This window comes from Talpa occidentalis, unplaced genomic scaffold (assembly GCF_014898055.3).
Source record: "Talpa occidentalis isolate TD23 unplaced genomic scaffold, MPIMG_talOcc4v2.1 talOcc4.9, whole genome shotgun sequence".
Taxonomy (NCBI): domain Eukaryota; kingdom Metazoa; phylum Chordata; class Mammalia; order Eulipotyphla; family Talpidae; genus Talpa; species Talpa occidentalis.
Window position 1 is genome coordinate 18,805,641 of NW_023605305.1, and position 25,168 is coordinate 18,830,808.

Here is a 25,168-nt window from a genome sequence, read left to right on the forward strand (position 1 = left end):
GACACAGGCGGTGGCTGCAACGGCGTGGGGAGCTGCAACTGTGTCTGGGCAGCCAGGCCAGGCCAGAAGGACCATGTGAATGGGGCCAGAGGGCTCCTGGGCTGGGCAGGTAAGGAGCACTGGGAGCGGGAGTCAGTGCGGGGGCGGAGGGGGGTAGTCCTGAGAGGGGTGATGTTCACAGCAGTGGGCTGCAGCTGGGTGTGAGACCAGGCTCCCAGGTATTCTTCTGGAAGACAGAAGAAACTTGCGGGGGGATCAGGTAGGAGGGATGCAGAGCAATCCCGTCCGGCTTTCTTCTTGGATGTTGGTTCCTGGCTCTGCCTTGCTGCCATCATCAGCTCCCACCTCACTGGGAGCATTTTTCTTGGAGAAACATTATGAAAAGGTATTAAAAAGGCCTTTAGAGATGCCTAAGCCCAGTGCCTCATCCCATAATGGATCAGCCTCTTGAGGCCAGCGAGGACAGGACACTGCCCTCCGAGGCCGCTGAACAAGGCAGTGTCAGGACCAGGCCCTGGACGACGAGGGTGACGACCTAGGCTGTGGTTCCCCCGCCCCCGGGGAGCAGGCGATGGGCAGGCTTGACTCGGGAGACCCAGCACCCCTCCGGCTGCTGGGCAGGCTCTAGTAGTAAGAATCTGCTGAGAGAGCTTGAGGGGAGTCACCCAGAGCATCCGGATGGACACGTGAGAAGAGATTTTAGCCTCAGTGACCAGCAGTGCTCACGAGGAGGTGGAGTCCCCCTGGGACATGTGAGAGGGTATTCGTGACTGGGATGGGGTCTCCCGGGCGGAAGTACCTGACCGGATGCTGGGAAGTCGAAGGAGAGAGAGAATGATGGGAAAGGACTATTTTTACCCCAAACGGGTGCAGTTGACCCTGGGCAAGGAATGTCTGAACTTCCGTATGCAAAGGAGCCATTCCTGGCCCTGCCAAGCGGCACAGGATGTCCGCCCACCCCCACTCCAGCCCCACACCCATCGCCTCTGTGTGGCAAGAGCCAGTTGGTCCTGCCAATTCCTGCCTCAAACCGAGGAAGGTGGAGGCTCAGGAAGGCACTCTGCAGCCACCTGCCCACCCCCTCACCTAACTCTCAGTCCTCAGTTTCTGGGGGGAGTCCCCACCTGAACCAGACTTTCCAGGTTCCCCTGCTTCACCCTCCGCCATTGGAGTTTTTCTTGACACACAGTTTCCATCCGGTCAGCATGTCCCAGCTTTGTTCCCGTCCCCAGCTCCAAGGTCTGCAGCCTCTTGTCAGAACTGGGAGAACATGCGCCCTGAACCTGAGGGGGGCTCCTCTTCTCTCTGGACAGGCATAAACTGCCCCCCTCCAGGCTGGTGCTGGTACTCAGCCTGGGTCCCTTGCCCTTGGGGCTCAGGAACAGCAGCAGGACAATGGGGCAGGACAATGATGGGGCAGGACAATGGCTGAGGAGACCAGCCTCGGGTGATCTGGAAGGCTTCCTGGAAGGCCATTGGAAAGAAGCACAAAGATCCATTCTGGAGGGTACCCAGGACATGAAGCCCGGGTCACTCTCCTTGGGGTCTTTCTGATCCTTAGGGACCACGAGAGTAGAGAGCTTTGAGCAAGACCAGAGGCAAGAGGGCCAATGGGTGTGGTATAGAGCAAAGAACAGGTTTTAGCGTCAGAGCCAGGAACGATTCTGGTTCCGCCATTTCCTTGAACTTCACCTCTCTGAACTCACTGTAAAGGGCCAATAATAAATTCTTCCCTCACAGAGTGCTTGTGGGGGATCAAAGTGAAAATAAAGCACCGGGCTAGTACCTGACACACAGAAGATGCTTAATAGGAATTGGGCACATCCTTCTCCTGGGAATGATGAACTAAAGGGGAGGGCCCTCCACACCTGGGATGACTCTTGCTTAGCATGTTGGCTGGCTGGTCACCCACCCAGTCCCTCACACTTGTGCTGTGGCTTTGCAAATTAACTTATTTCCTGTGTATAATGAGTGTGAGAATTCGAGGCTGAGTCAAAGTCTGCTGTAGAGGAGGGTCCCATGCACAGTGTCTCTCTCTCTCATACACACACACACTCCCTATCCCTAATACCACTGGTAAATATACATGTACAAGTATGTTCAGAAGCAGAGGCAGGGACTAAACAGAAAACATAGTCTGGATCCCACAAATTTGTATGCACTCCCATAGGTTGATGGCCAAGGCCAAGCTCAGTTCAGTGAAAGCAATTCTGAGGGAAACTGAGTGAGGGTGGGTTGGGGGGCAGGTGGAACCAGGTTATCATTCAGGGATGTAGCCTCTTAACAACCAGCTTCATGTAGAGTATCTGGAGCTGCATTCCCAACACTACTTCTAAAGAGCAGTGGTCCTGCGAGGTACTTGGAAATAACAGGATTCCAGGGCCTCGGCTACAAACTGTCCTGTATTAACTTTGCCGTCAGCAATAGCCTGCTGAAGCTCTGCAGATCCCCCGAAGGAAGAGCCTGATTAACTCTGTCTGGCCCAGTGTTGCCCCAGCTTCCTTGGTCACAGAGCCACTGTCCTCTCTCCACTCCCACACCTACCCTGCCTGAGACAAGCCTGGGGCCTGCTGTGCATCTGATCCTTCTCAATTGATTGTGTTTCTTGGCAGAGTTTTTTCGTCTTCGTGGTGGTTTTGTTGTTTTGACGTTTCAAATGTAAAACGAACACATGGCTGTTTTAAAAACTTCAAACAGTTCAGAAATGCGAGAAGTGTAGGTCAGTGATGAGAAGCTATCACCACCTTTTGTTCCAGTCTCATGACCATGAGATCAACCGCATGCACTACTCTGAGACCAAAAATAAAAAGTGCAGCTTTCTCCAATCTCACTTCTGGGATGTGTTCACCGTGAGCCATTTGGTGCAGGCCTTCTAGATTTTCCTATGTATGACTGCTGAAAAAAGCGTAGTTGTTAGCATTGTAGTCTCTGGAGGCAACCAGACCAAAGTTCCACTACTCATTTGTTTGTTATGAGGCCTGAGACACATCACTTTACAGCCTCAACAGCACTTCTGGGCCTCAGTTTTTGCATCTGTAAAGTGGGGTAATAATAGCACTTACTTCATAGGATTATTATGAGAATGACATGAAGTCATGCAAATGAAGTCTTTAAAAAATCCCATATGTATACAAATGCAAATAGGCTTCTATGCTACATTTTGTTCCTACAGCATGCTTGCCATGTTATACCTGGGATACCTTTCCACGTCAATACATGGAGATTTTTTAAAAAGATTTATTTATTTTTGCATACAAAAACTGGAGTACAGGCCAGAGGTATGGGGGGTGAGAGGATTCACCAGAGAGAGTGGGAAACAGAACAGGTGGACTAACTGAAATACACTGCTGAGGGGAGCAGCAGGCACGGCAGGAGAGGACTGCTGCGCCATATGGGTAGCTCTTTGGCAGGCCAGGGGATTGAACTCATGCTGCAGAGGCTGCGGATAGCTTCACAGTGCTGTGCTTAACCCCTTGCGCCACCAGAGAGGCCTAATACATGGAGATTTTTTTTTAAGATTTATTTATTTATGCACACAAGAACTGGAGTGTAAGCCACATGTGCAGGGGGTGAGAGGATTCACTAGAGAGAATGGGGAGCGGAATAGGCAGATCTACTGAAATGTGGTGCTGGGGGAGTAGCAGGTGAGGCAGGAGAGGTCTGCTGCACCATGTGGGAGGCTCCTTGGCCGGCCAGGGATCAAACTCATGCTGTAGTGGCTGGCAATAGCTTGATAGCGCTGTCTTTAACCCCTTTGCCACCAGGGAGGCCCCGATAAATGGAGATCGATCTTACCTTTTGAATGATTTTAGCTAAACATTAGGGCAGAAATGGGGGCAGAATGAGTAATGGTGGGGATGTTGAGTAGCTATTTCCTGGCAAGTACTGTTGTTTTGTGTTGTCAATGTTGGGAGCCACAGACATAACAGATCAGCAAACTGAAGACAGGACTTATGGCCTCCTGTGAAGATGGAGTGGCCCACGAGAGGGGCACCCACTGCTGTCACAGGGGGCAGGGCTAAGTGGACTGTCTGCTCATGTCTGTGCCCCCAGCACCAGATCAGAGCCTGGCACATAAGAGGTACCCATTACATCTTTGTTCATACATTGACCAATTAAGAAAATTGTGTCTCCTCTCACTTCTGACAGAAGCCTAAGTCCAGGGGCCTCCCTGGTGGCACAAGGGGTTAAGACACATCAGTGTGAGGCTATCTGCGGCCTCTGCAGCATGAGTTTGATCCCCGGCCAGGGAGGTGACCCACATGGAGCAGCAGACCTCTCCTGCCTTGCCCGCTGCGCCCCTCAGCAGTGTATTTCAGTCAGTCTACCTGTTCTGTTCCCCGCTCTGTCTCTGGTGAATCCTCTCACCCCCCACACCTCTGGCCTGTACCCCAGTTCTTGTGTGCATAAATAAATAAATATTAAGAAAATCGTAAAAAAAAAAAAAAGAAGCCTAAGTTCACAGTTCCCTCTCAGAGTGCAGCATTTTCCAGAAGATGACCTGTGGGTGATGTAGGTGAGTGATTGCCACAAGTAATGAATGGACGTTCACAAATGTGGATCGATGTACCACATTATGAGTCTACGTTAATGTATACTGATTTCTATTTATGGCTGGTGATTCTGGCTGGTGATACTGGCTTTCCATATATGGCACTGCAGTTTTCATTTTAGGTAAATAGTATATTCAAGGTGAAAATATGGCCCTTGGAAGTGCCAAAAATCATGAAGAAAATTGAAAATGATTGATAATTTTAATTATCTGGAAAATACCTAAGTCTGGTGTAATGAAATACCCATGTGGCCTCAAATAACAATTGTTCTGATTTATTCAGCCCCGGCTATGTACCAAGCACCATGTTAAGCACTTTATTATAGGGGATCATCTACATATCACATAGAAGGCTCATAAAACTTTAACTTCAGGTCCTACTTTTTTTTTTAAGATTTATTTATTTATGCATACAAGAACTGGGGTGTAGGCCAGAGGTACAGGGAGTGAGAGGATTCACCAGAGACAGAGTGGGGAGCAGAACAGGCGGATCTACTGATATAACACAGCTGAGGGGAGCAGCGGGCAAGGCAAGAGAGGTCTGCTGTGCCATGTGGGTTGGTCCCTGGCCAGCGGGGGATAGAACTCTTCTGCGGTGGCTGGTAAGAGCTTTACGAGTGCTGTCTTTAGCCCCTGTGCCACCAGGGAGGCCCTGCAGGCCCTACTTTTACTCCCATTTTGCAGCTGAAAGAACTAAGAAAGGTTCAGAGAGGTTTAATAACCTGCCCAAAGGCCCTCTGGGAGATCTTGGGGTTGAACTTAAGTCATTGTGACTTGGACATGGTAAGCTGAACATCTTCAACCTGAGACTCCCAGAAACTTTAATGAAGCAGCGTGGATTGCCAAGTTGTAAGGAAGTCTCCGCCCTGATAAAACCTCTATGAAGCAGAATGCACACAGAGGGGCAGAGGGCGGGCTCATTAAGAGCAGCTACTCGGTCCATAGTTACTGGCTGGAGGGCCTCTGCCAAAATAGCTTAGAATAACATTGCTCTATGGCCGTTATTTATAGCAATAATTAACTAAGAGTCAGCTCTGGGTTCAAACCTCTCTCAGTGTGGGAGAATAAATCATCTTGTTTGCTTTTAAGAAAAGTCTTTAAAAAAAAAAAAAGATTGTTTATACATACAAGAACTGGGGTGTAGGCCAGAGGTACGGGAAGTGAGAGGATTCACCAGAGACAGAGTGGGGAGCAGAACAGGCAGATCTACTGAGATACACTGCTGAGGGGAGCAGAGGGCGAGACAGGAGGGTCTGCTGTATCATGTGGGTAGCTCCCTGTCTGGGGATGGAACTCATGTTGTTGTGGCTGCTGGTATCTTCATAGTGCTGAGACTTAATCCCTTGTGCCACCAGGGTGGCCTGAAAAGTCTATCTTTTGTTCTCTGTGAATTCTGTAAACTTACAGAGTTTGTTCAAAAGGGGTATCATATCAAAAAGAAACACGCAAAAAAAAAAAAAAGAGAGAAGTCAGGATACACCCTTGCTTTATCCAGTAGAGACTGCTGATCAGCAGCTACCCCAGACCCTTGAACATGAACACAATGATGAGTGCTGTGTGGTCGCTCATGGCTAAGACTCCTCATTGAACTGTGTGACTTTATCAATAAGCTAGTCTTGGCCAAAGAAAAAAGCCAAGAAAATGTTTCAAAGGATTCCTGACAGATTTTGCCCTAACATTGCCAGGAGCCCAATGGTCTGCAGGGGACTAGCCCACCTGCTCTTGATCAAAAGCGTTAGTTCAAGAAACCCAAGCAAGAAGAGGAGTTTATGGTTTAGGGAACAAAAAGAACTACTTTTTTTTTTTTACACTTGATCTTAGCCAAAAGGCTGAGAAGAGATACTTTATTTATTTTTTAATAAAGGGACAAGATACATTTCAGGCCCAGCCAGGTGAGATAATGTCTATGGAATTGATGAAAGCGATTAATTGGCAGGAATCAGAACTCATCATGATATAATTCCTAAATTACAGTGGGATTGAAAAATCTAGTCTGGGAGCTTTTTGATCTATTCTCCACAGTGAGCAGGTTCATTCTGAAGTTTGATTTTGATGTTTTTGCCTACTAAACGATTTCATTTAGGTACTAGGTGTCTTGTTTTCTATTTCAGTTTCTAATCAGAGACTTATCTAAGTATGCATTATAAAAGGGCAAAAAGGGTTGGGCCTGAAATCAAGCCCCACTGTGCTCTCCAGGTTTAAAACCTTAGGAAAGGGGCCCTCTGCATTTGGCACAAAGTGCCCTGGGGCCTGCTGACAGCCTTGAGTTTGATCAATAACATTACAGGGCCTCCCCAGTGGCGCAGTGGTTGAACGCTAGGTTGCGAAGCTGCCCGCAGCCTCTGCAGCGCAGCACCAGCGCCTGTTCGATCCCCGGCCACCAGGCAAGGGTCCCACATGGCGCACAGACCTCTCCTACCGCCCGCTGCTCCCCTCAGCAGTGTACTTCCTTGTTCTGTTACTGGCTCTGGTGAAATCTCTCACCCTCCCGCGCTTCTGACTGTACCCAGTGCATGTATAAATAAATAAATGAATAAATAAATAAATCTTTAAAAAAAAAATTACAGATCCTAGTCAGAGGAGACCTACACTTCACAAAATTCCTGCACTTGACCTTGAATTCCTAAGTTTGGAGAAGAGAACGTTCTGTTTTATTTATGCCAAATCTGCCCTTTGTGGTGGGTTCTGAGAGTCCTGGGGATTCCTTAGCTTGGTTCTCTCTTTCTTTCTCTCTTTCCCCTCCTCTCTGGCCTCCCTTTCTGTCAATGAGAAATTTATATTAAGCTTTAATTTTGATTTTCTTTTTACTGACCTCATTTATTAACCTTGTTAGACTATTTTGGCTACCGGCAATCTTTGTCAAACTAAGATCGGAAGGATAGGACCCACATTTTGTAAAAATAGATGTATGCACAAATGACCTCACAATTACATGGGGACACTAACCACACACAGTCCGGTCTTGTTATATAGCCATCTGCACACGCGGACTCTGACACACCATCACAGGCTTCCCCCTGAGTGGACTTGAATTCATCACCCTGGTAAATGTATGGAGGTCCTTGGATGATGCTGATTCATTCAACATCATTTCATTATAATGTTTTTTTTTAAGATTTATTTATTTATGCATACAAGAGCTGGGGTACAGGCCAGAGGTGTGGGGGATGAGAAGATTCACCAGAGACAGAGTGGGGAGCAGAACAGGCAGATCTACTGAAATACACTGCTGAGGGGAGCAGTGGGCAAGACAGGAGAGGTCTGCTGCGTCATGTGGGTCAGCTCCCTGGCCTGGGGACTGAACTCATGCTGCGGTGGCTGCCCATAGCTTCATAGTGCTGCGTCTCAACCCCTTGCGCCACTAGGGAGGCCCCGTTTCATTATAATGTTGACGAGAAAAAAACCGAAACCCTTACAGGGCCACTGTTGATGTGGACTTGGCACGTTCTGTCCATGTCAGGGTGAATTTTCTCTGAGTGCTCCAGTTTCCTTCTGGATCCCAGAGCTGTGCACGTGAAGTTAATTGGTGAGTCTAAATTGCCCTAGCCTGACTGAGTGTGATGTGTGGGGGTCCGCGATGCCATGGAAGCCAAGGGCTGGTTCCCACCTTGCTGCCCTGATGCTGGTAGAGGCTTTGGCCGCCCTTGACCTGAACTGGAATAAAGCGGGGTGGAAAATGAAGGAATAGAAATGATTGTTTGATATTAGACGTGTTTTGGGGTTTTAGAAGAGCAATGATTTTTTGTGTGTAACCAGAAAAACACTTTAGAAATTTAAGTCTCATTTATATCAATTAGCCTATGGTAATGTTGGTTTCCTTTTGCTTAAGGTCACAGTTTCCAAAAACCTGTTAACATTGACAAGTTAAGTGAGGATTTGCTATACATGTGGAAACCTGTATTCTAGGTGGAGGGAGACTAGCTGTGGAGAGAAAGGTCTTTGTAAACAGCACAATGATCCGAATTTTTTTTCAAGATTGATTTATTTATGCATAGAAGAGCTCGGGTGCAGGCCAGAGGTGCCGGGAGGTGAGAGAATTCACCAGAGACAGAGTGGGGAGCAGAACAGGCGATCTACTGAAATACACAGCTGAGGGGAGCAGGGGACGAGACAGGATAGGTCCGCTGTGCCATGTGGGTCACCTCCCTTTCCGGCCAGGGAAGCAAACTCGTGTTACAGTGGCTGGCGATAACTTATAATACTGTCTTTATTTTTTTTTAAAGATTTATTTATTTATGCATACAAGAACTGGGTACAGACCAGAGGTATGAAGGGTGAGAGGATTCACCAGACAGAGTGGGGAACAGAACAGGCAGATGTACTGAAATACGTTGCTGAGGGGAGCAGCGGGCGAGTCAGGAGGGTTGCTCCCTGGCCAGCAGGGGATGGAACTTGTACTGCAGAAGCTGTGGAGAGCCTCACAGTTTGTGTCTTAACCCCTTGCTCCACCAGGGAGGCCCTCTAATGCTTTATTTAACCCCTGTGCCACCAGGGAGGCCCAGCTTCTCCATTTTTAAGGAGAGGCTGGTGAGGAATACCAGTGCTGAAAATCTTCCTTCCTGAGGTCCTTAGCCTTTTTCGTATTGTACCTTCCCCCTTCCTCCCTGTGGATGTCATGATTTTGAAGTTTTTGCCTACTAAACTATTTTATTTAGGTACTAAATATTTAGGTACTACTTTACTTTTTTTTTCCTTTTATAAGGTTTATTTTATTTATACAAGCACTGGGTACAGTCAGAAGCGCGGGAGGGTGAGAGAATTCACCAGAGCCAGAGCGGGGAACAGAATAGGCAGACTGACAAAATACACTGCTGAGGGGAGCAGCGGGCGTGTCAAGAGAGGTCTGCACGCCATGTGGGACCCTTGCTGACAGTCGGGGATCGAACCGGCGCTGCAGAGGCTGTGGGCAGCTTTGCAGCCCAGCGCTCAACCGCTGCGCCACTAGGGGAGGCCCCTAATTTACTTTTTAATCAGAGACTCAATTAAGCGTGCATCGATAAAGAAATAATACAATTTGTCAAACTAAGAAATCATAGTACCTATTCTTTTCAGATTTGTGAAAAATTGAAATAATCTGCAGGCCTTCAACATACATTATCCTGGGGCCTCCTGCATGGGCTCCCAATGGCTGTAGGTTGGGAGCCACTCACCCAAGTATTGGGTGACATTGCTATATCCTGGGTCTTATTTTATTATTATTATTAAATTAATGACTTTATTGAGGTAACATTACTTCACAACACTGCTTAAGTCCAAGTGTACACTTCTTAGCTCAGCACCCTTATATACCACTCCCCAGTCACCACCCATAGCCAGTCACCATCCACTACAAATAGCATCCCCTTATACCTGCACTCCATGGCCCCATGCTTCTCTGGTACCTACTGCCCTGTTGTCAAAGTGTATATGTTATTTTTGCTCTGTTGCTCATTTAAAAAAATATTAATTTTATTTATTTATGCATACAAGAGCTGGGGTGTAGGTCAGAGGTGCCAGGGGTAAGAGGATTCACCAGAGACTGAGTAGGGAACAGAACAGGCGGATCTATGGAAATACACTGCTGAGGGGAGCAGCGGGGGAGACAGGAGAGGTCTACTGCACCATGTGGATTAGCTCCCTGGCCTGGGATCGAACTCAGGCTATAGTAGCTGATGATACCTTGATAGTGCTGAGACTTTACCCCCTGTAACACCAGGGAGGTCCTGTTGTTCATTTAAAAAAAATTTATATTCCACAAATGAATGAAATCAATATGGTATTTGTCTTTTTCCTTGTTCATTCTTACTTATTTTTGTTTAGCATAATCCCTTCTATGTCCATCTAATAGCAAGATTTCATCTTTTTTATGGCTGAGTAATATTCCATCCCATAAACTTTCTTTATCCATTCATCTACTGGGTTGTTTCCACCCTGAGGTCTCCTGATTGCTACTAGGACCTACACTTCCAAGTTCACATTTTTGTGGAAGGCAGGATCTGCAACCTGTAGCAAGAGAGCTCCTGGAACACAAAACAAGACACAGAGTGAAATACAAGGGGGTCACATCCCCAGCAGAATTCATTCATTATTTAACATATCCTGACTTTTCCTTTCTCGTGGCCCCAGTCTTTATGGACCTCAGGTGCTCTCAGGCCCTGAATCAGAACAGGCTGTAAGTTACCTGTATGCGCTCTTGGACCCTAGTCCTTTTCCCTCTCTAGCCTGGCAAGCTTCCAGTGCTATGACCTTCAGTTTAGATTCTTTGCCCCTTTTGCTGGCCTCTTTTCATCGTTGCATCCCAGTTCACCCCCTTTTTCAACCCCAAACTTTTCTCATCTTTCTCATGCCCTTTTCTGAAGTCTCTAAGAATGTCAAGCCTGAAAGGGATCTCACTGATCAACGTCGCCAATCCATTTGAAGGTGGTGCTCTTTCTACAGCATAATCAACCTGTGGTCGTCCAAAGCCTGTTTGAATATCACAAGCAACAGGATGCTCATGACCTTTTAGATAGCTCGGCTTATTTTAGGCTGGTTTCAAGTTGCTGTTAGTACTTTTCTGGAGGCTTTTGCTGCTGATCAGTTCCTGGCTATAGCAAAATTTGTAGTCCAAGAGTAATTTTCAACCCTAGAGGGGCAGACTGGTAAGCAAGATCTATCAAATATTCCCCCCCATCCCTTTCTGGACTATCAGTGGGGAGAAGAGTGAATGTGTACCCTTTTCCTTGAAAGTCTCTTGATGTGATCTAAAACTCCATGCACATTTTGCAGTTTCCTCCATCACAAATCTATGTTTGTTTAACTATATGAATATGATCTTGTAACATTCATGCTCTGGGAAGAGGCACACCCGTGACTTCCGGTACCAGTGAGAGGTTGAATATCTAAGTTGAAAAAAACATGAGCCTAAAGCATAGAGGATTATTTATCAGTCTCATTCTCCCACTCTCCAGAGAAGGTTGGTAGGACACAAGTAGAAGTCTTTCTAAACGCTGAACTAAGTAAACACTTATCAAGGCTATCAGAAAGGAATGATGGTTCCCATTTGGAAGAAAATGAAAAATGAGGCTTAGAAAGAATGATTTCAGCAAAGGCTCACAAAGTCAATTGTTACAACAGGGACTTGAATTTAGATCTTTCTGCCTCCAGGGCCTATCCTTGAGTCCTGATAATCAAAAACATTCTGACTTCCCACTTATACTTGGTCCAGCCTAGACTGGCAACTCTAGCTTTGTTCTTCTCCAGGCCGTTTTCCCTTTGTTCATCTAAAATTAGAAGTTAGGGTCTCTCTGGTTGCGCAAGGAGTTGAGCGCAGTACTATGACGCAATCTGCAGCCTCTGCGACATGAGTTCGATTCCCCGGCCGGGCAGGGAGCAGCCCACATGGAGCAGCAGACCTCTCCTGTCTCACCCGCTGCTCCCCTCAGCAGTGTACTTCGGTCAATCTGCCTATTCTGTTTCCCGCTCTGTCTCTGACGGATCCTTTCACCCTCCGCACCTCTGGCCTGTACCCCAGTTCTCATATGCATAAATAAATACATAAATAAATCTTTAAAAAAAACCCCTAAAATTAGAAGTTAGACACGTTGGTTTCTAAGACCATTGCAGATGGGAAAATCTGTGCTCTAACCTTGCACATACCAATCAACACATATTAATGACAACTAGCTCTGGGCATTTAGGCAAATATAGCACAGCTTGTGATCTTGACAAACCCCATTTCATCAAGGAGGTGGGATAGTCAATGGGACCAACATATACATAGCCTCATCGTAACACTTAGTGCCTAAGTTGTGACTGTGGTCTGAGTAGAATGTTCTAGGAGGTTGAGGTGAGAGGGGTACAAAGAACACTGGGAAGGCTTCACAGAGTAGGTGATATTTGAGCTGAGTCTTGAAGGTTGAGTAGCAGTTCAGTAGGTGGACAAAAGAGAACATCCCAAGGACGGGAAATCACATGTGTAAAGGCGTGGGGTAAGAAAATGTGTGGTATTTGGGAAATGGAAGAGTAGCTCAGAACACAGGTTGTATGTGTGTGGGTGGAGTTATGTGTGTGTGTGTGTGTGTGTGTGTGTGTGTGAGAGAGAGAGAGAGAGAGAGAGAGAGAGAGAGAGAGAGAGAGAGAGAGAGAGAATAGACCAAGAAGGTGGATTTGACCTTAAATGCATGGTACACTAACTTATCTGAGGACTAGTGCTTTCCAAGTGGTTCTGAGGAGCAGCCTGGGGAAGGAGGTCCCTCAGGGACTCCTGGGGGTTTCAGCAGAACAACACTATTACCTGCATTATCTATGAGTTCTACTTGATTTCATCTGACAGAAAGTTTCCACTGCTAAGTCAGCAAGCAAACAAAAAAGTTATGGCCAATAGGGCTGCTGAAGAGCTTTCTGGAGAAGCAGAAAGCCATCTTTAAAAGAGACTGTGCATGTGCAAGGATGGAGGGCAGAAGTCTGGTGGTTGGCTTTTGGAACAGGAGTCTCTTATTCAGCTTCCTTGACTGGAGAGGGGAACTGTAATTAAGAGGTGGGGTGCACCTATCTCTCTGATAGGGGAGCATCAAAACTTAGGTCTCCCTCAGGGCTTGAGAAGTGTGTGTGATCTCTAGGAGGTAGTCCCCCTACCAGGGGGATGGGCAGGGGAGAGGCAGGAAGTGGGCAACTAGACTGACAAAGGTGCCTGTGGCGGTTTGCCCATCCCAGGTGGGAGGGCGGGGCCTAGGGCTCTGTCTGGGCCTCCAGTGACTTGACTTAGAACCTATGGGCTCAGAGAGAATACTAGTTAGGGGCTAAGATCCCATTTCAGCTTTTCTGTGCTTTGTAGATGGGGGGCCGTGGGGGCTGACAGTTTCAGGTAGTTTTGGAAATTCCCAGGGCAGTGCCCTAGGATGTCTGATTTGGGGGAGTAAATCTTGGGGGAGCCCCTTCTACCCCCTCTTTATTCCTCCAGGGACCATGGGCTGTAGCTGCAGCTCAAACCCTGAAGATGACTGGATGGAAAACATCGATGTATGTGAGAACTGCCATTACCCTATAGCCCCACTGGACGGCAAGGCCACGGTAAGAGGCAAGGCAGGAGGCTTGGCCAGGGAGTTGGTGGAGTCCAAGGGCAGAGAAAGAAATGGACCTCCTACAGGACCTATCTTTCAAATAGCACAGCCACCCTTCCCCCCCCCCCCCAATACTGAAAGGAAAAGAGGCCTGGGGCCTGGAGAGGGGAAGGGACTCTTTTAAAGTCACCCAGCAAGTAGTTCAGGATTTCCTGGATAAAACCCCACAAACAGCAAGCAGAGTAATGATGGAGGGGAGGGAGCTGGCCTAGTCTCCTCTCTGACTCCATTCTCACCTCTCACCCCACAGCTGCCCATGCGGAATGGCTCTGAGGTCCGGGATCCTCTGGTCGCCTATGAGGGCTTCAACCCTCCGGCCTCCCCATTGCAAGGTGACCTCAACCAGTAGGGCCTGGATGATAAGGCCTATGGATCCTGGCTATCCCCTCTATCTCCTCCCCACTAACCCTCTACCCTGTCCTGCCTCTTAGCCCCCCAACACCCCCACATCCCCACCTCTCCCCTCACCCCGCCTCCTCTTACCCTGTAGCCTCCTCTTACCCTGTAGCCCCTGAACTCCACATCCTAGCCAGTGGTTCACCCTGACTCTCTGTCATCACAGACAACCTGGTCGTCGCCCTGCACTGCTACACACCCGCTCACGATGGAGACCTGGGCTTTGAGAAGGGTGAACAGCTTCGTATCTTGGAGCAGTGAGTACCCCACCCCACCTTGCCTTGCAGGAGTTTGTGAACAGGGGCTCCTCGAACCTCAGCCCTCCTGTGCTCCCTGGTTTGCGTGGACACCCTTGAGACAAAACGGGAGGCTCCCAAGCGCAGAGCTGGAGGGCAGGGTGGTGTGGCTTCCCTGGGGGCTCTGAGCAGAGAACGCTGACGGCCACTTTGCGCAGGAACGGCGAGTGGTGGAAGGCACAGTCCCTGACCACGGGCCTGGAAGGTTTCATCCCATACAACTTTGTGGCCAAAGCGAACAGCCTGGAGCCCGAACCGTGAGTGGGGGCTCGTTGTGAGCATGGGTGGGAGCAGCCCTGGGGACCCGGGAAGACAGGAGGACTTCCGGTGGCGCAGCGGTTGAGCGCTGGGTTGTGAAGCTGCCCGCAGCCTCTGCAGCGCAGGTTCGATCCCCGGCCGCCAGGCGGGGATCCCACATGGCGTGCAGACCTCTCCTGCCGCCCGCTGCTCCCCTCAGCAGTGTACTTCGGTCCTTCCGCCTGCTCTGCTCCCCGCTCTGGCTCTGGTGAGTTCTCTCACCCTCCTGCGCTTCTGACTGTACCCAGTGCTTGTATAAATAAATAAATAAATCTTTAAAAAAAAAAAACAAAGACAGGAGGACTGCTGGGGGCTGTGTGCATGCTTGAGGGTGATGGCGGGAGAATGGATCAACAACCTTTGCTGCTGCCTTGCGCAGCTGGTTCTTCAAGCACCTGAGCCGCAAGGACGCAGAGAGGCAGCTCCTGGCGCCCGGGAACACGCACGGATCCTACCTGATCCGCGAGAGCGAGAGCACAGCCGGTGAGCGCCGCGGGCCTCGGGCAGGGGCTGGGGGGCCCGGCCCGGGGGCCTCGGTGCGCGGGGTTCGCCCCAGCGGGGAGGCGGCGTGACGAAGGGGGCCCCCAAGAAGTCTCACCGCCCTCTCTTGCATCGTTCACCCATTCATTCACTCAGGATCGTTTTCCCTGTCGGTCCGGGACTTCGACCAGACCCAGGGAGAAGTGGTGAAACATTACAAGATCCGTAACCTGGACAACGGCGGCTTCTACATCTCCCCCCGCATCACCTTCACGAGCCTGCACGAGCTGGTCCGCCATTACACCAGTGAGCCCGGCAGGACCCCTCAGACGCGCGCCCGGGGCTCCCTCTCCAGCGCCCCAGCAGTCTGCGTCCCGCGGGGGCCGCTCGGGGTTCCCTCCACCCGTCCCTCAGGACGCCCCTTTATTCCCCGAGGGCGCGAGGGGCTGTGTCCTCTAGCCCCAGGAGTCGGGCGACAGCCCCCCACCTCCCTGCCCAGTCCGCTTCCCCTGGACCGGGGGGCCTGGCCAGAGGGACTAGGTGGGGTCCCCGAACCGGCTCCCCGCCCCCTTTGACAGTCCTGCTTCTCCCCCTTTTCTTGCCAGATAACCCGGACGGGCTGTGCACGCGCTTGAGCCGCCCCTGCCAGACCCAGAAGCCCCAGAAGCCGTGGTGGGAGGACGAGTGGGAGGTGCCCAGGGAGACGCTGAAGCTGGTGGAGCGGCTGGGGGCCGGCCAGTTCGGGGAGGTCTGGATGGGTGAGTGCGCCCCCAGGGCCGGCGGGAGCGGGCGCGGGGGACCCGAGGTCGCGGGAGCCCCGCCGCGAAGCCGGCCTCGGGGCAGCTGCCCGGCTGGGGGCCCCGCGGCGGGTGACGCCCCTCCCCGCCTCGCCGCAGGGTTCTACAACGGGCACACGAAGGTGGCGGTGAAGAGTCTGAAGCAGGGCAGCATGTCCCCCGACGCCTTCCTGGCCGAGGCCAACCTCATGAAGAAGCTGCAGCACCAGCGGCTGGTGCGGCTCTACGCGGTGGTCACGCAGGAGCCCATCTACATCATCACCGAGTACATGGAGAACGGTGGGCGCTGCGCGGGCGCCGCCGCTGGGGGGCGCTGCTGCGCCCCGACCCCGACGGAGGGTGGAGGAGAGGCGCCTGTTCGTTTTAGCGGGCGGTTTCTAGAGCAGTTTTCCTGGGCCCCTGAAGACACCTCCGGGGCCAGAAGTGTGTCACCTGGACCACCTGGGAGCCCGGACTCTGGAAGAGCATTCGTTTCCTGTTAACCCTGACCCGCAGTCCCCTTTGCCTTGTTCACAGTCCTTCCTTGCTCCCTGATGGGTGGTTCCTCCTCCCATTTCTCCCCCTTCTGCCTCTGAGCCCTGGGAGGGGACATCTGCCCCCAAAGCTCCCTTTTTCAGTCCTGAGTGAGCCCATCTCTATCCCTTGGTCTGCTCTGGGACAGGGCGAGGGCCCCAAGAAGGTAGATAGGTGTTTCCAGGCTCAGCTTAGTCACCAACTTGCTGTGTGGCACAGGCTGCATCCCTAGTCCACCTCTGGGGCTCATGTATTCCCCATGTATTCCAGCAGAAATCTAAATGGATTTACTCAGAAATAATTAAGAGTAGTCATTAATATAGGCCATCAGTCAGGGTTAGAGTTGGCTGGGTTAGAATCTGGCTTCACAATGGTGTGGTCTCGGGTTCATCATTTCACTTCTGTTGGCCTTGGTTTTCTCCCCTGTCTAATGGTGAAAATAATGCACTAGTAACTTTATCATAAAGTCTTTGTGAGGATGAAAGAGTTAACGAGCAATTAGAACAATGCCTGCCCTGTGTTAACCAATGTTTGTGATTGTTAGCTGGCTCTGAATCTTTGGGAGTGTGAAATCTCTCCCTCTTTCAGGAATGGGAAAAAGTTGTTCATTGGCTATTTGGTCTGGAAGTGGCAAATAGTTTTTATCATGTGGGCCAACTTCAGCTGGTAGTTGCCTAGAGCTTTGTGTTGAGAAGGGTTCTGAGGCACTCTGAAAATGAGCGCTGGGATTGATCTGTCATGGACACACAGAAGAGTGGCAATACACCTCATATTTATTGGGTGATACCCTTATCTCTGATGACTAACTCAGCACTCATAGTGGGGGCACTCAAGTTGTTATCATCTTTACATAGTTTTAATCTCTTTTTAAAATATTTATTTATGCATACAAGAACTGGGGTACAGGCCAGAGGTGCAGGGGTTGGTAGTGAGAGGATCTATCAGAGAGAGAGAGAGTGGGGACAGAACAGGCTGATTGAAATACACTGCTGAGGGGAGCAGTGGGCGAGACATGAGAGGTCTGCTGTGTCACGTGGGTAGCTTCCTGGTCGGGTATCAAACTCGTGCTGCAATGGCTGCGAATAGCTTCCTAGTGCTGAGACTTAATACCTTGCGCCACCAGGGAGGCCCAGTTTTAATCTCTTGAGAAGGGCCAGCCATCACTAGCTCTGTTCCAGCAACTCCCATCCTTGGTCTTCTCCTAGTTACCCTCCACCACCTGAGTTCCTCAGGTCCCCAAACACCTCTTTCCATACTCCATTTAATACATTCAGCACACATTTACTGCTGCTTGCTTTGAGTTAGGCACTGGCTATGTGGATAGACCAAACAAGCTTCCTGCTATCAAGGAAATCTGATTTTAGTTATGAGCACTAGGAAACCAGGGTCTGTGCCATAGAAAAGTTCCAGCATGCCACAGGAATGTGGATGATGATGCAATTTATTATGCCTGGTAGGATCTAAAGAGGCTTCCTAGAGGAAAATTATATCTGGGTTATGAATGGAAAGTAGAATTTTTAGCAGCAAACTAAAGACTTTGGGGTAAGAACCCAGTGGTCTATGTGAAAAAAATCCCAAAATTGTCTAGGGTGGTTGGAATGAAAAAGGCAGGAGTCAGGGGAAGAGAAGAAGCTACAATTGTGGACCATGTAGGGCTTTGGAGTTTGGACCATGCAGCGAATGCCCGGCTGAGGAGTTTGAGTTCTACCCCATTGTTGGCAAGAAGCTTACAGACCTCTCAAAATGTGTCCCATCCTAATACTCCCCCCAAAGCCCCTCCCCCCCAAAAAAAAGACTTTCATATACCTCAGACATCCTCTCCCTGAACACACTGCTTTCAGACCTCCAGTTAGGGGAGAAGAGTCTTGGAACTCCCCCCTTCCCCCACCCAGGCAACTTGGGTCTTTCTTCCTCCCTCCCTCCCTCCCTCCCTCCCTCCCTCCCTCCCTCCTTCCTTCCCCCCCTTCCTTCCTTCCTTCCTTCCTTCCTTCCTTCCTTCCTTCCTCCTTCCTTCCTTCCTTCCTTCCTTCCTTCCTTCCTTCCTTTCTTTCTTTCTTTCTTTCTTTCTTTCTTTCTTTCTTTCTTTCTTTCTTTCTTTCTTTCTTTCTTTCTTTCTTCCTCAGATTTATTTATTTATGCATATAAGAGCTGGGGTACAGGCCAGAAGTGCAAGGGGTGAGAGGATTCACCAGAGACAGAGTGGGGAACAGAACAGGCAGACTGACTGAAATACACTGCTGAGGGGAGCAGGGGGAGAGACAGGACAGGTCTGCTGCACCATGTGGGTAGCTCCCTGGCAGGCCGGGGATCTAACTTAGGCCACAGTGACTGATGATAGCTTGATAGCGCTCTGTCTTTTTCTTTAATATTTATTTTTTTATGCATACAAGAGCTGGGTTGCAGACCAGAGATGCGGTGGGTGAGAGAATTCACCAGAGACAGAGTGGGGAACAGAACAGGCAGACCGACTGAAATACACTCCTGAGGGGAGCAGCGGGAGAGACAGGAGAGGTCTGCTGTGCCATGCGGGTATCTCTCTGGCTGGCCGGAGATGGAACTCGTGCTACAGTGGCTGTGGCTTGCTTCATAGTGCTGTGCTCAACCCCCTGCACCACAAGGGAGGCCCAATAACACTGTGTCTTTAACCCCTGTGCCATCAGGGAGGTCCCATCAGCAATTCTTGCTTCTGCCCACAGGGAGCCTGGTGGATTTTCTCAAGACCTCCACAGGCATCAAGCTGACCATCAACAAACTCTTAGACATGGCAGCCCAAGTAAGGAGACTGGGAAGGGTGGGCATGGACACCAGTCAGTGGGGTAAATCCTGACCCAGGACCACTGACCTGTACCTGGCCTGCAGATTGCAGAGGGCATGGCTTTCATTGAAGAGAAAAATTATATCCACCGTGACCTGAGGGCTGCCAACATCCTGGTGTCTGATACCCTGAGCTGCAAAATTGCAGACTTTGGCTTAGCACGCCTCATTGAGGACAACGAATACACAGCCAGGGAGGGTAGGTATGGGATATAAGGGAGGTCTGGGGCCTCCCAGAGTCTGGCCAAGCAGACCCATGTCACCTCACTCTGCCTACTACCAGGAGCCAAGTTTCCCATTAAGTGGACAGCACCAGAAGCCATTAACTATGGGACATTCACCATCAAGTCTGATGTGTGGTCTTTTGGGATCCTGCTGACAGAAATTGTCACCCATGGTCGCATCCCTTACCCAGGTCAGTGCCAAGGATGGGAACTGAAAGGGGGCTAGGGGAGGGCAACAAATCCATGCCTTTCCATTCACTTCTTCCAAGGCACAGTAGCTGAACTTTTTTTTTTTTTTAATAGAGGCATGTTTTATTTATTTGTTTGTTTGTTTTGTTTATACATGCACTGGGTACAGTCAGAAGCGCGGGAGGGTGAGAGAATTCACCAGAGCCAGAGCGGGGAGCAGAGTAGGCAGAAAGACCGAAGTACACTGCTGAGGGGAGCAGCGGGCGGCAGGAGAGGTCTGCTCGCCATGTGGGACCCTCCTCCGGTGGCCGGGGAGCAGCCGGGGATTGAACCGGCGCCGCAGAGGTCGCGGGCAGCTTCGCAACCCAGAGCTCAACCACTGCGCCACCGGGGAGGCCCCAGTAGCTGAACTTTTTAAAAAGATTTATTTCTTTATTTATGCATACAAGAACTGGGGTTCAGGCCAGAGGTACGGGGGTGGGGGTGGGGTGAGAAGATTCACCAGAGACAGAGTGGGGGGCAGAACAGGCAGATCCACCAAAATACACTGCTGAGGCTGAGAGAACAGTGGGTGAGACAGGGGAGGTCTGCTGTGCCATGTGGGTCAGCTCCCTGGCCAGGGATCGAACTTGTGCTGCAGAGGCTGCCGATAGCCTCATAGTGCTGAGACTTAATCCTTTGCGCCACCAGGGAGGCCTTATCTAAACTTTTTAAACTGATCCTTCTCTGCCCTCCCGGGGATGGGACTCCAACATCCCTAAACAGAGGTCACATCTCCGTGGGCTGGCTGCCATCTATGACTCAGAATCTCTCCTTTTTAGTGATCCAAGCTCTTTTCTTTAGTTTTGAGACAGGCAGCCTAGGATCGTAGAAGAGGATCTGGCCTGGGAGATCTGGCCTCCCTTTTATTACCAGATCCGCCATGATACTAACTTTCTGCATATTCTCGATCAGATCATTTATTCTTTCCCCACCTGCAAAATGTGAGGTTAGAATAGCGTCTCTCAAAAGTGTCAGGTTTTCTTATTAATCATCACTTTGGGCAAGTGGCTTTAGGCAGGTGATTTACCTCTCTGAGCCTCAGATGTAAAAACAAGAGGTGATTTGTGAGAGTCTGACTCATAGTAGACACTAAACATTCACTCCCCCCCTTCTGAAGTTGCTTTCTAAAGAATGAGAGAGAGATGTAAACAATGTATTCTCACCCTCTCTCAACTCCCTCTCTCTCCTTCACCCTATCAATTTTCCCTTTTGAAAGGAACTTGCTAGGAAAGTCTGGAAAAGAGATATGGATCCAAAGGTGGGTAGGGAGGCCCTGGAGCACAGAGGGTGGATTTACAGAAACTTCACGTCCCCAGAGCAGTGTGCACAGAACTTTGCTTCTAGGTAGGTAAAGGCACCTTGGCATCAAGGGGGAGCCTGGAGGACTTCCTTGCCCCATGGCAGAGTCCAAGGGCTGTGCTGGGCCTAGAACCACACTCTAATTGTTCTGCACTCTAAGTGCCCTTCCTGCTCCTCTGCTGTGCTACAGTAGCAAACCCATAGAGAATTTCTCTATTAGAAGAAAAAAGGCAGTGAAAGCAAGTTGATAAATGGCAACTAACACATCACTGCTGGGTCAGGGAGACAATGGGGAATAAAAAAGGGCCTGGTTGAACTTGCATCTACTGCAGCAGATGGTTACCATCAAGACATGGGGACTGGGCCTTCCTGGTGGTGCAAGGGGTTAAGACGCAGCCTATGAGGCTGTCCACAGCCATTGCAGCACAAGTTCAATCCCCGGCCTACCAGGGAACAACCCACACGGTGCAGCAGACCTCTCCTGACTCGCCCTCTGCTCCCCTCAGCAGTGTATTTCAGTCAATCTGCCTGCTCTGTTCCCCACTGTCTCTGGTAAATCCTTACCCCCCACACCTCTGGCCTGTACCCCAGCTCTTTTATGCAAATATAAATAAAAAAATCTTTAAAAAAAAAAGACATGGGGATCCCCAAACCAGTTCTTTAGTCTTTTTGGTTGTTGTTGTTGTTAAGGATTTATTTATGCATACAAGAACTGGGCACAGGCCAGAGATGAGGGGGTGAGACAGAGTGGGAAACAGAACAGGCAGACTGATGAAATACACTGCTGAGGGGAGCAGCAGGCGAGACAGGAGAGGTCTGCTGAGCCATGTGGGTAGCTCCCTGGCTGGCCACAATCTAACTCGTGCTGCAGAGGCTGCAGACAGCTTCACAGTGCTGTGCTTAACCCCTTGCGCCACCAGCAAGGCCTTTAGTCTTTTCAAGAGAAGCCAGAAATTGGAGTTTCAGGAAAGTTTGCCCATTTCCAAATGTGCCCATTCCCTATCAATTTATGATTGATAGGGACCAAACCAAAGCAGGTCAGCGGCTCTCTTTGGACTGGCTTTAGCTTATGGGCTTTGTACCACACCATGGGTGTTTAGTTCTCTTGCTTGTGTCCTCCAGTGTCCTGACTTTGAAATGTACCCATAGCCGGAGGCCTCTGGGATGAGGCCCAGGGAAGAGGGCTATCTCTTTTGATGAGTCCCAAGCTTCCCAGGAGCAAAACTGCTATTTTTCCAGGACCCTATAAGGGTTTAGTCTTTGGAGACTGCCTGTCAACAGGAGACTGAAGGAGGAACCAGAGGCCACATGGGTAATTTAGAAACAAGAAACTGATTCTGCCATGACCATGTGGGTCTGCGGAGCAGCCCTTTTTGGGGCCCACATGTTAGGAGCCTACCTGGGAGGTAGGACCAGCTCAAAGGGAAGAAGCTTATGCACAGATAATTTCACCTGAGTCGTGAAGGGGCTTGTGGACCTTCTCTACCCCAGCAAAGTCTGCTTTGCTGAGACCCAGTGTCCAGCTGGCTTCCTGATGCTTCTCATGTGCCTGGTCTCTCACAAAGCTGGAGAAACCTTATCTCTGTCCTGGTAGGGGCCTCCCATCCTGGCCTGGGCTGCGACCACCCCAATTGATCACAATGGCAGGTCCTCTTCTCAAAGTCTCTGCTTTCTATGCACTGGGGGCTTATATACACCATCTCATTCGATTCTCATAACAACTATGAGGTAGGAGCTATGGTTGTTTCCACTTTCCAGATTTGAGGCTCACAGAGGTTAGGGGGCTCACCCATGCATGCTCTCACAGCCAACATGTGTGCTTTACTGAGTGTCTAAGCTTCAGCAGACATGCAAGTGGCACAGCTGACATTGAGCATGTACCGCTAGTGTGCCTGTACCATCAAGGAAGGCCCAGTTTTTTTCAGACGGGCGTTCACACCAGTCCAGTTGCAAAATATTCTGAATGTCACCCCTGCCCATGGGCTTTCAAAGCCAGTGCTTTTTTTTTTTTTTTAAGATTTATTTATTTATGCATACAAGAACTGGGGTGTAGGCCAGAGGTATGGGGGAGTGAGAAGATTCACCAGAGAGACAGTGGGGAGCAGAACAGGCAGATCTACTGAAATACATTGCTGAGGGGAGCAGCGGGTGAGGTAGGAGAGGCCTGCTGTCCCATGTGTGTTGCTCCCTGGCTGGGGATCAAACTTGTGCTACGGTGGCTTGCGATAGCTTGATAGCGTTGTGTTTAACCCTGCACCAACAGGGAGACCCAAAGCCAGTGCCTTGACATCATTTCTCCCATAACCTTCCAGGGATGACCAATCCCGAGGTAATTCAGAACCTGGAGCGAGGCTACCGAATGGTACGACCCGAAAACTGTCCAGAGGAGCTGTACGATCTCATGAACCTGTGCTGGAAGGAACGCCCGGAGGACCGGCCCACCTTTGACTACCTGCGCAGCGTGCTGGATGACTTCTTCACAGCCACAGAGGGCCAGTACCAGCCCCAGCCCTGAGAGGTCCAGCTGGCAGGGTCTTGGTGCCCTCCCCCCATCTTTCCGAACTTGTTGGGGGATATGAAGTTCTTGTGCCACCCCCACGTGGCCTATGCACATATGGACTCTGCACATGAATCCTGCCCACATGTAACACACACTTCTTATGTCTCCCACATGGATTCTGCAGCTGCGTGGGCTCTCCACATGTGTCTTGCATATGTGGGCCTGTGCATGTATGTCTTGGACATCTGTCCAAGGTGTCCCCTCTGGGTCCTTCCATTTCCACCAGAGAGAGGAGAAAGGCCTGTGATGGACACCAGCTTCTGCCCACTCCCTTTCCTTTTCCCAGGTCATGGACAAACTCCTTCAGGGCCTGGACCTTATGTAATACCTCTGTGTGCTCCTCCTCAGTGCCTGCCACACATCAGGAGCCCAATAAATGTCTGTTTGTTGATGACAGTTCTACATTTCTCTGCCTACCACGCCTATCTCTCTTTTTTGGGAGGGGGCAATGAGGGTTCTGAGTCACCCTGAATTGGGGTAAAATATGGGAGGAAGGGATGTCTGAACTCTTTTCAGCACTAGTGATGCTGAGGATCAAGAGGCAGTCCCTACACTTTGCTGTATGAGCTCTATGAACTGCTTCAAATGGGACAATTTTTCTCACCCCATTCTAGAGGATTCCTGGAGATCCCTAACCCTCCCTACTACATATAGGTAAAGAGCATTAAAGAAATATACCTACTGATTCATATTCAATATGTTTTGATTTACCTTCAGTGTTTGTTTTTTTTTAAGATTTTTAAAAATTTGTTTATGCATACAAGAACTGGGTGGTAGGCCAGAGTTGCGGGGGGATGGGGAGTAAGAGGATTCACCAGAGACAGAGTGGGGAGCAGAACAGGCAGATCTTCTGAAATACACAGCTGAGGGGACCAATAGGCAAGAGAGGAGAGGTCTACTTGTCATGTGGGTTAACTTCCTGGCAGGGGATCTAACTCAACCCATAGTGTCTGGAAATAGCTCGATAGAGCTGAGACTTTACCCCCTTCAGTATGTTTTTAAGCACTGAATTAATTCACTTTTTTTTTTTAAAGATTTGTTTATTTATGCATACAAAAGCTGGAGTGCAGGCCAGAAGTGCAGGGGGTAAGAGGATTCACCAGAGACAGAGTGGGGAACAGAACAGGCAGATTAACTGAAATACGCTGCTGAGGGGAGCAGCAGGCGAGATAGGAGAGGTCTACTGCGCCATGTGGGTCACCTCCCTGGCCGGGATCTAACTCATGCTGCAGTGGCTGCAGATCGCTTTACAGTGCTGAGACTTAACCCCTTGTACCACCAGGGAATTCACTGTTTTAACAGTTCTAGACACATAGGATAAACAGTGAAAAAACAAACAAAAATCTCTGGCCTATGATGCTGACATTCTAATAAGGAAAGACAGGCAGTAGTCATTGCAAAGAAGTAAATGATATGGCATAAAATAAAGGATATGGTATGCTATGAGGTGCTAAGTACTAATGGGAAAATAGAGAAAGGTGTGGGGAATTAGTGTTTGGGGGAAGGTTTGCATTTGGGTGATCAGGGAGGCCTCATTGAGAGGGTGACTTTTGAACAAAGATTTGAAAGTGAGGGCCTCCCCGGTGGCGCAGCATTTGAGCGCTGGGTTGCGAAGTGCGAAGCTGCCCG

General features: G+C 49.8%; 1 protein-coding gene and 1 non-coding gene across 2 annotated transcripts; both read left to right on the forward strand.

The window, feature by feature from the left end:
* Positions 1–24,207, forward strand: LCK (LCK proto-oncogene, Src family tyrosine kinase). Its single transcript, XM_037498421.2, has 13 exons — positions 1–109; positions 13,473–13,582; positions 13,883–13,964; positions 14,195–14,285; positions 14,483–14,581; positions 15,001–15,104; positions 15,258–15,407; positions 15,707–15,859; positions 15,998–16,177; positions 19,108–19,184; positions 19,271–19,424; positions 19,509–19,640; positions 23,292–24,207. The coding sequence occupies exons 2-13, from the start codon at positions 13,478–13,480 to the stop codon at positions 23,492–23,494; spliced, it is 1,530 nt and encodes a 509-aa protein (XP_037354318.1). The 5' UTR covers positions 1–109; positions 13,473–13,477; the 3' UTR covers positions 23,495–24,207.
* LOC119237331 (small nucleolar RNA Z195/SNORD33/SNORD32 family) lies at positions 2,717–2,800 on the forward strand. Its single transcript, XR_005123270.1, has one exon. It is a non-coding gene; the product is annotated as a small nucleolar RNA Z195/SNORD33/SNORD32 family (small nucleolar RNA).
* Positions 24,208–25,168: the final 961 nt, after the last annotated feature.

Coding starts and splice junctions, on each gene's coding strand:
- LCK (XM_037498421.2), top strand. CDS start 13,478: ATGGGCTGTAGCTGCAGCTCAAACCCTGAAGATGACTGGATGGAAAAC. Junction 13,583..13,882: donor CACTGGACGGCAAGGCCACG/GTAAGAGGCAAG, acceptor CTCACCCCACAG/CTGCCCATGCGGAATGGCTC. Junction 15,105..15,257: donor CGAGAGCGAGAGCACAGCCG/GTGAGCGCCGCG, acceptor TCATTCACTCAG/GATCGTTTTCCCTGTCGGTC.